Source organism: Cnephaeus nilssonii (assembly GCF_951640355.1).
Source record: "Cnephaeus nilssonii genome assembly, chromosome: 5".
Classification (NCBI taxonomy): Eukaryota; Metazoa; Chordata; class Mammalia; order Chiroptera; family Vespertilionidae; genus Cnephaeus; species Cnephaeus nilssonii.
Window position 1 is genome coordinate 12802171 of NC_137076.1, and position 10594 is coordinate 12812764.

The window sequence follows — 10594 nt, forward strand, 5'->3', positions numbered from 1 at the left end:
AGGGGGGCGATGACGGAGGCCCCCGGTGGGGAAGGGGCGAGTTAGGGGGGAGAGGTTGTGTCCGAGGTACCGCGATCTGGACAGCAGGAAGGGAGAACTTGTTATTGGGGACACCTTAGAATCTAGGTGATACGAGATCAAAGGAGAAGTGGGATGCGCTGGGGGCGGGGGGAGGAAAAGGAAATGAGTGAGGGGGTGCGGGGGTCTCGGAGAACACAGGAGGCCTCAGAGAAAAGTGGGAGAGGACGAGCCGCCGCACCCCCGCGGCCCGGCGCTCGCCCCCGCCTTCCTTTTGCGCAGAATCCGCCCGGCTGCAGCAGCGCTGCCCCCACCCGGCGGCGCGGGCATCGATCGCGGCTGCGTCAGAATCCTCGCCGAGTATAAATAGGGGTGGCAGGACCGCGCCGAGCCGCACACAGCCATCCATCCTCCCTCCACCCTCCCTCCCCCGTTCTTCTTTCTCCGTAGGACCCCCGTCTCTGCCGCCGGCGGAGGAGCCCCGACCGCCGCGATGAGTTCCTTCAGCTACGAGCCGTACTACTCGACCTCCTACAAGCGGCGCTACGTGGAGACGCCCCGGGTGCACATCTCCAGCGTGCGCAGCGGCTACAGCACCGCGCGCTCCGCGTACTCCAGCTACTCGGCGCCCGTCTCCTCGCTGTCCGTGCGCCGCAGCTACTCGTCCAGCTCCGGCTCCCTGATGCCCAGTCTCGAGAGCCTCGACCTGAGCCAGGTGGCCGCCATCAGCAACGACCTCAAGTCGATCCGCACGCAGGAGAAGGCGCAGCTGCAGGACCTCAACGACCGCTTCGCCAGCTTCATCGAGCGCGTGCACGAGCTGGAGCAGCAGAACAAGGTGCTGGAGGCCGAGCTGCTGGTGCTGCGGCAGAAGCACTCGGAGCCGTCGCGCTTCCGGGCGCTGTACGAGCAGGAGATCCGCGACCTGCGCCTGGCGGCGGAAGACGCCACCAACGAGAAGCAGGCGCTGCAGGGCGAGCGAGAGGGGCTGGAGGAGACGCTGCGCAACCTGCAGGCGCGCTACGAGGAAGAGGTGCTGAACCGCGAGGACGCCGAGGGCCGGCTGATGGAGGCGCGCAAAGGTGCCGACGAGGCGGCTCTGGCCCGCGCCGAGCTGGAAAAGCGCATCGACAGCCTGATGGACGAAATCGCCTTTCTGAAGAAGGTGCACGAAGAGGAGATCGCCGAGCTGCAGGCGCAGATCCAGTACGCCCAGATCTCCGTGGAGATGGACGTGTCCTCCAAGCCCGACCTCTCCGCCGCGCTCAAGGACATCCGCGCCCAGTACGAGAAGCTGGCTGCCAAGAACATGCAGAATGCCGAAGAATGGTTCAAGAGCCGCTTCACCGTGCTCACCGAGAGCGCTGCCAAGAACACCGACGCGGTGCGCGCCGCCAAGGACGAGGTGTCCGAGAGCCGCCGCCTGCTCAAGGCCAAGACCCTGGAGATCGAAGCATGCCGGGGCATGAACGAAGCGCTGGAAAAGCAGCTGCAAGAGCTGGAGGACAAGCAGAACGCCGACATCAGTGCCATGCAGGTATGGCGCTGGGCAAAACGCGAGGGCTTGCACAATCGAGGATGGGGACATGGGGGAGGGGGAGGGCGCGCCCCCAAAGTGGAGACCAGAGATGAGGCCTCTGCATGCAGTATTAGGGGCACAGGACTTGGTTTCTTGGACTGTCTGGGAGGGGTGGGGCACTTGGAGGGCGGGGGCCGGGGGCGGGGGCGACTCTGCGGTCGGTCGGGGAAGTTGTGCTTGGTGCAATGGAATCAAAGTTCCGCATTAAAGCTGCCCAGCCCTGCAGGATGCTGGGTGGGGTGGGAGAAGGAGTGGGGGTGGCAGCTGGGCGTTGCCTCTGGCCTGCCCCTCTATTGTCCTGCATTAGCCACAAGTTGCTCTGCATCGAGGATTGGACCATTTGATTTGACAAATACCTGTGACCAACCAGCATGCTTCTGATTAGTTTTACCCATCACTCCTTTAACTTAACTTAGCAGGTAGATAGGAATACTCAAAACTGTAATAGGAAATGATATTCACAGTAAGCCTTTTTTTTTAAATATCTTCATCTTCTAGGGAGGAGGAAAAAATCATGTAGCAACACAGAAAATATTTTAGATAAAATAATTTTTTTATCAACCTATTTCTTTCTCCTATAAATAAGTGTATTTCTTGAATGTGACCTGGGTAAAGTTAACCACTGAATGAGAGACAAAGTTTAAAAAAAAAATCAGTTTAGTTCCTTGAAGGCATTTTATGATGATCATAGACATAATTAAAGAAAACAAAAAATGTTTTTTTTCCATCAAATAATTTTTGATCATTAAAAAAAATTTTTTTTTGTCATCTCATGTTTCATGAAGCTGATTTTTTATTTTTTTGCAAGGAAGGAAAGGTTAAACAGAAAAGGCAGTTGATTTAGGGGGATTTTTCTTAAGGTGTGCACTTTGAGTCTAATTAAACTCAGGCCTTTGCAGCTACACTACAAGTAAAATGATAGTGGTAGGGAGGTATGCTTGGATTTCCTTTCTTTTTTGTCTTCCAACAGGACACAATCAACAAATTAGAAAATGAGTTGAGAACTACAAAGAGTGAAATGGCACGGTACTTAAAAGAATACCAGGACCTCCTCAATGTGAAGATGGCTTTGGACATTGAGATTGCAGCTTACAGGTAAACACTGAGGCACAAAGGCCGCAGCCATTCAGCCTCAGCAAGAAAATCAGATTTCACTTATGTTGCATCAGAAACCTTCAAGAACAGTCCTTGAGATAATTGTTTGCTTTTTGGCTTTTTCCAAGAAGGTATTAGACAAGTATATAAGAATTTATCCCTGTAAGAAGGAGTCCTGTCTCCAGCTTCCCGTTATATTCTAAATCTAACAGGACTATTTTAAAAGATGTTTAAAATGTGTGTTGTTATTTCTGTTCTGGTCTCTTTCACAACATCTCCAGGTGTTAGGTTTAGAAATTTCCACCCCTGCTCCTGCTTGCATGTGCCTTTAAACGTGTGGCATTAAGCGAAGGGGATGAGTGGTGGGCTCAGAGCAAGTTGCTCAGCACATTTTCTGTGTTCATGTTTGTTAACCCCATCCTGCCCCTGCCTCCCTAGGAAACTCTTGGAAGGTGAGGAGACCCGGCTCAGTTTCACCAGCGTGGGAAGCATAGCCAGCGGCTACTCCCAGAGTTCCCAGGTCTTTGGCCGATCTGCCTACGGTGGTTTACAGACCAGCTCCTACTTGATGTCCGCTCGCTCCTTCCCTTCTTACTACACCAGCCACGTCCAGGAGGAGCAGATCGAGGTAGAGGAGACCATTGAGGCTGCAAAAGCTGAGGAAGCTAAGGATGAACCCCCCTCTGAAGGAGAAGCTGAAGAGGAGGAGAAGGAGAAGGAAGAGGCTGAGGAAGAGGAAGGAGAGGAAGAGGAAGAAGGTATGATTTAAAAAAACAACCGTACAACTTCAAGTGCAAACTGAGCATGGGTATTTGTTAGGACATGAATAAGATAAATGAAGCCTTGCTTATTCCAAGGAAGTTCCATTCATATATGAGTTTAGGATGTTAAATGATACATTTATCCTTTAGTAAGCACCTGATTTCTCAAATTGGCTATCTTCCCAGACATACACAACTCTGCTTAGCTTGGTAGTTTTTTTTGAAAATAACATTTAGAAATAGCCTACTCCTGGTCTCTTCATTCCTACTAAACATTTGAAAATATATTCCTTGACCACAGCAGTTTGGTGTCCTAAAGAACAAAACTAAACACTAAGCATAATAATAAAAGAAATCCTGAAATCCTGGAGAGCTTCCAGTACCTAGAAGTAATCTCACTCTATTTCAATATGTGTTCAGGGGCAAAGCATTCCTGTCAGGCACTGTCAGCTGCGTGTATTTTGGGAGAGTAGAGCCGAGAGGTGGTTGGGAGCATTCTGACCTTTATGATTTCCCCCAATACCTGAGCAGATATATTTGGCCTGGACTTTACCCTGGATTTGGAATTTGTACTTTTCTTAATGTTAAAGGTGCCAAGGAAGAATTTGAGGACGCAAAGGAGGAAGAAGGAGGTGAAGGTGAAGGAGAAGATGCCCAAGAAGCTGAGGACGAGAAGAAAGATGAAGGTGCTGGGGAGGAGCAAGCAACCAAGAAGAAAGATTGAGGCCCCCCCCCCCCCCGCCCCCATCCTTTCCTTAATTATTTCAGGAATAATCCTCCCGAAACCAGGTCAACCCCATCACCAACCAAGCAGTTGAGTTCCCGATACTATATGAATTAAGAAGTCAATATATGTAACATTCTGAGGTGACTCAGGTTGGACATTAAATGTTGTGCTATGACTTTTCTCCTTATGCAGAGTATCTGTTTGCTTGCAGAGTGGCTTCCTGGCTTGCTGCCAGCCTGTGCATGGTCCACGCTTATGAGTTCAGGATCTATGGCAATGTGAATAATTCAGACGTTTACAATAAAAACACATGAATACATGAATTCACTAATGTTAATGTTAAACTTCATGGAAAAAATAGTCCTTTGAATCTTTGGTGGTTAGAAATTAAAGACCTCAAATCATGTGCAATAAACAGTAAATAAAGTTACACTGAATGACATTTTTTGCTGTGATTATTGACTTAATTAAACTATCTTACAGAAGGCATCAATATACGCCATATACAAGTAGACTATTGACCTCCATTTTTTAAGTCAAAATGTGTTTTTGCCCTTTAATTGGTCATTCTGAGGGATAGAGTTAGGTCATGATCATTCATGAAATCTCTCCCCTCAAAATTTTTACTGATAATGAACTTGAACAAATAGGAGTCTTTGGGATTCTTTTCCTTTTATCAATAGCAAACTACTTTTGCCCCCATAAAATGTACTGTATAATGTTGGGAATGACTTTCTTGGAGGCAATTCTGAAGTTATGTGATAAGTATACTGTTTATGGTAAACAGGTAACTTAATACTATATAATAAAAATGCAATTTAGAGAGAATATGAATCTTGCCTGTCCATCATTATAACCACATTAAAATGGATAGTCTAAATATGGGAAGAAGTTGAAAGACCAAGTAAATGATAGAATCAAAAGGAGTAATGTTTTATCAATGTCTAAATTTGGACAGAATAAAAATATCAAAAGTTATTTTGATATTATCATTGCAAACATGTTGCCTGCAATCCTGAGCTCATGATTCAGTGTGTTGCTAGCTTAATTCTGTTGCCTCAAGTAAATAGCCTTTAATGCCACCCCTTTTAAAACTTTAAAAAACTACAGATACAGATAATGAAATTGTTATGAGTCACCATTTCAATGATAGCTCTAACTGGTTGGACACCGCATCACATACACACCTCACTTGTCCTCCGTCCGCTGCAAAGTTATGAAAGCTCTTGCACTTGCACTTGATGTGGAATGTTGATTAAATTATTGAGTATCTGCTGTTCTGCTTCTGTTCTTACACAAATGCTTTGTCAGCTAATTTTGTTGAATTTGTTCTTTAGACAACTTTTAAAAGTAATGAATTTAACCTGAAAGCAAAGTGGTCTCCTTTTAAAGTTATCTGATCCCTTCTCATTTCATTACCTACTTCTAGTTACATACATGTTGCCAAATAATAGGTAGAATATATTGCTTTATCTGCCGTGATGCTATGGATATGAACCCATGAAGATTCTCAGTACACCGGCTTCTGTAAAGACTAGGAGTCACCTCAGAAACCAAGCTTTTCACATGTATGTTCATTAAACATGGGATGCTGTACATGGTAAATCTGAGAGATGCAAATTACATGTAAAAAAGTAACTTTAGCCAAATGGAAACAGCTGGTTGGCTTAAGAATTACTTGAAGTAAGAATACTGTACCATACTCAATCCTGTGTGCCATAATAAAATACTGAAAAACCTAAACTAAATGGCTTTGAAGTTTTAAAAAAATTTTCCCCCTCTAATTTGGTTCTTGGTTAGTACCACTCTCCCTTCTGCTCCCTCCTAAACTCCAGTTCTCTGCCAGCATTCCAGTTAATGCCACCAGTCCCCAGTCCTCCAATTCTGCAAACCAGAGACTGGGCATGACATCATACTCTCCATTTTCTCTCCTCCAGTTCCTTTAGTCTAGTCAGAGCCCTATTGATTTTACTGTCTACATATCCTGAATCCATCTCCATTTCTCCATTTCCACTGGCACTACCCTAAGGGACCTCTCAGTGTCTATGCTTTGCCTCCTTCAATCAGCACACTAAGGTAATCTAATCTTTCTAAAAGAAAAACTTGACCATGCCATACCCTCTAATAAGTTCCCATTTATTTTAATACTAGAGGCCTGGTGCACAAAATTTGTGCACGGGGGGGGAGGTGTCCCCTTAGCCCAGCCTGCACCCTCTCCAATCCCGGACCCCTTGGGGGATGTCCACTGGCCTGGTCACCTCTCACTGCCCCCCTCTGCCAGCCTGGTTGCCCCTTATACCCACCCTGCCAGCCTGATCACCCCCAACTGTCCTCCCTGCTGGCCTGGTCACCCCTCACTGCCCCCCTCTGCCAGACTGATTGCCGCCAACTGCCCCCCCCCCCTGCCGACCTGGTTGCCCCTCACTGCCCTCCCTACCGACCTGGTTGCCCCACACAGCCTGCTGTTTGGTTGTTGGTCGTTTGGTTGTCCCTCACTAACCCCCCCCCCCACTAGCCTGGTCGCCCCATGCAGCCTGCTGTTCAGTTGTTTGGTTGTCTCTCATTAACCCCCCTGTCGGCCTTGTCACCCCATGCAGCCTGCTGTTCGGTTGTTACTGTGAGGGCGTCCTGACCAATTTGCATATTACCCTTTTATTAGTATAGATAGAAACCAAACTCTTTAAGGTGATATTCAAGGCCTGCATAACCCTGACCCTGAACTACTTCTCTGACCTCCTCCTATGAGCATTCGTTCTCCTCAACTCCGCAGCTCCTGTGCCCTGGCTCTCTGTTCTCCTACCAGCCATAGGGTTTTTGCTGATTTATCTGTCTGGAGCACTTGCCTTATCTTTCCTTCCCTCAACCTTGCCCATATTTAGGCTTAGCTGTCATTCTCTTGGGGAAACCTTTCCTGACTGGGCCAAATTCCTCTATTAAATATGTCCTCCAGATCATGTAGACTTTGTAGACTTTTACACACCTGCAATCAGCATCCATTTTTATGATCTTTTCATAAGCGTCTGCATCCCCTGCTATGGTGCGGTCTTCAGAAGTATGGCCATCTGACCTCCTGCTCACCATTTAGCCCCTAGCATCTCGCACAGTTCCTACCATAGGAGAGCACAATAAATATTGATTGAACTAAAAATTCTTAACAGATTAAAATGCCTTTGAGATGACTAGAAAGCCAAGAGTAGTCAATAATCAGTCCTAGTCTAGTCGACACCTGGTGGGAAGAGCAGAGAAGAAAGAATCAGGCGTCTGCTCTGGATTCTAGCATTGTTGGTAATGGAGCACTGGCCAGTCCCATCCCACCCCCACCACTCTGGCCTGGACCCCCACTCTGACCTTGACCGTCTTAGCTACATAAAGGGTTTGGCAGTTGATGTCTCAGATCCTTCCTAGAGTCATGATTCAAAATTTCCTGAAAATCTTTTACAAGCTGGGGGTAAATGGCTGACTGGGAAATATGCACCTAACTATTATGTTCACACTAAAATTCATCACATAAAGGGAATTATTAACTTAGTGTCAAGTTACATTTCCAGCATTAAGTTGATAAGGAACTGATTTGATTCATTCCCCCCACACCCCCATGGATATTCTAGTGCTGTCAGAATAGTTGCTGTGTCCCAGGCACTGATCTAAGTGCATTATATGTATTAACTGAATTCCTCTGATACAGCAATGTTATCAGTCCAGTATGATTACCATCTTCATTTTACATATGAGGAATCAAGGGTAGGTAACTTGGCTAAGGTCGACAGGTAGTTTGTGGCAGGGCTGACAGTTAAACCTCACATTCTGGCGTTAAAGTCCATGCCCTTAGCTGGTCCAGCCCGCTGTTGCCTTTGCAGTCCACGCTGGGAGGCACCCTCATGGAATCAGAGCTTATTTTCACAGGCATGTGTTGTCACATTGGCCGGGGAGTTTTCACACAACTATTGGCATTTCTACAACATAATCCTTATACCATCCAAGGGGCATAGTTTACATTCACAGTGTTCCCTTGCAGTTACTTAGTGTGCTCCAGCTCTTCTTTAATCCCTTTAATCACTTATGTCCGTGTCTTTATCCCTCTGTCTAATTTTAAGCTGTTGGAAGGCAAGAGCCAGTTTTACAAACAGAGATAAATTTAACGTTTACCTTCAAGGATTATCCCACTTCAGGATGTCGGTTGCCCTGGTGTTATTCTTCTATCTGGTCACAATTTTCTAGTTTTACTTACATTTAATTAGTTCTCAATTGTTTCTCCTTCTCCTTTTCCTCCTTCTGGTCTTCCTTTACATCTTACTTCTTCCTTCTCCTCCTCCTTCTTGCATGCCTTTTTGTCATAAACTATTTTAAATCATTTTGGGAAAGGGTTGATTAAATGAATAAATGACCCTAGCAGGTTTGGCTCAGTGGATAGAGCATCGGCCTGCGGACTGAAGGGTCCCTGGTTCAATTCCGGTCAAGGGCATATGCCGGGGTTGCTGGCTCGATCCCCAGTAGGGGACATGCAGGAGGCAGCCAATTAAGGATTCTCTCTCATCATTGATGTTTCTATTGCTCTCTGCCTCTCCCTTCCTCTCTGAAATTAATAAAAATACATTTTTAAGAAAATAATAAAAAGAAATAAATGAGTAAATAAATAAATGCCTTTGTTTCCCTCCACAACACCCAACAAAATGCCTTGTGTTTAAGGCATCTTTTTAAAAAAATATTTTTTATTGATTTTCAGAGAGAGCAGAAGGGAGAGGGAGAGAGAGAAAAAAATCAATGTGAGAACAAAAAATTGATCGGTGGCCTCTTGCATGTCCCCTACCAGAGATTGAGCCTGAAACCCGGGCATGTGCCCTGGCTGGGAATAGAACCGGCAACTTTTCGGTGCACAAGATAACACCCAATCAATTGAGCCACATAGGCCAGGGCTGTTTAGGGCATCTTAATAAATGTTTCTAGGATAGCGAGTTTTAATATTTATGAGAATCTTTCATAAACATAGACAGGATGGAGAAGTTCATCTTTCTCCCTGGGGGACAGAGTGTGAGGTGTCAGAATTGGCCCAGACATTATTCACCCAGGCATACTTCATTTTATTCTGCTTCACAGATATTTCATTTTTCACACATTGGAGGTAGCACTCTCCACCAGCAAAAAGATTACAACTTCCTAAAGGCTCACGTGGTTAGAATGTTTTAGCAATAAAGTATTTTTAATTAAGGTATGCACATGTTTTAAACATAATGCTATTGCCCACTTAATAGACTATAGTCTAGTGTAAACATAACTTTTATACACTGAGAAACCAAAAATTTGTGTGGTTAGCTTTACTGCGATATTCGCCTTGTTGAGGTGTTTTGGAATCCAACCCAAATGCCTCTGAGGTGTGCCTGTTTTTGAAAGGGGCCCTCAATGGAGCATTCAGGATGTTGTCCTCTTGGCAAAATGTCCAGCAGAATCGAGTGTAGTGAGTTACACAAGCCAGGCAGCCAGGGCCAGCTTCAGTTTAAGGTCCTCTAGAAGATTCCTACTAAAGAGGCTTATATGAGAGCAAAAAAGCCAAAAGATACAGCATCATGAGAAGAAAGAAATTTTCAGCAGCCCCAGAAAGTAACTATTGGTAGCTTTTTAATTCCACTTCAACATAGATAATTATTTGTATATGGAGAGTTTTTTTTGTTGTTGTTGTTAAATGAAACAATACTGTATTTAAAAAAAAACTAAAAAGGAAAAAAATATCATATTTCCCCATTTCAACTACTATTATTTTTATTTATATATTTTTCTTTAGTACCTGCCAAGCACTGTGTGTGTTTGTGTGTGTGTGTGTGTGTGTGTGTGTGTGTGTGTGTAAACAGGCAGAGAACAAATAAACAAGTCAGTAGGTTGGTGACATGAGATCTAAGCCAGATGTGCCATGACCTGGAGAAAGAGTGTTCCAGATAGAGGGAACAGCAAGTGCAAAAACTTGACTTGTTCGACACTCTTCACCTCAAATGCCTGAAGTCCATTGGTGAATATTAAGAATATTTATTAGGTCCTGGGTAGTGTGGCTCAGTGATTAGAGCATTGGCCCTTGCACCGAAGTGTCATAGGTTTAATTCCTGGTCAAGGGCACATACCTGGCTGGGTTGCAGGTTTGATCTCTGGCCTTGGTCTGGATCCGTGCTGGAGGCAATCAATCGATGTGTCTTTCTCACATTGATGTTTTTTTTTTCTCTCTCTCTGTCTCTCCTCCACTCCCTCGCTTCCACTCTCTCTAAAGAAAACCAGTGGAAAATATTCTCAGGTGAGGATTGACAACAACAAAAAAGTATTTATTAGACAGTGTAAGAAGTAGGGTTGGGAGAGGCAGGCAAAGCCAGATTATGCAGGGGCTTGGAGATAAAGGAGTTTAGATTTTATTTCGTGTGCAATTAAAAACTTTTG

At 45.4% G+C, this 10594-nt stretch overlaps 1 protein-coding gene across 1 annotated transcript; it reads left to right on the forward strand.

The window, feature by feature from the left end:
- Positions 1 to 496: 496 nt before the first annotated feature.
- Positions 497 to 5673, forward strand: NEFL (neurofilament light chain). Its single transcript, XM_079773369.1, has 4 exons — positions 497 to 1555; positions 2568 to 2692; positions 3131 to 3450; positions 4044 to 5673. Exons 1-4 carry the CDS (start codon positions 512 to 514, stop codon positions 4175 to 4177), a joined length of 1623 nt encoding a protein of 540 aa, XP_079629495.1. The 5' UTR covers positions 497 to 511; the 3' UTR covers positions 4178 to 5673.
- The last annotated feature ends 4921 nt before the right edge of the window (positions 5674 to 10594 follow it).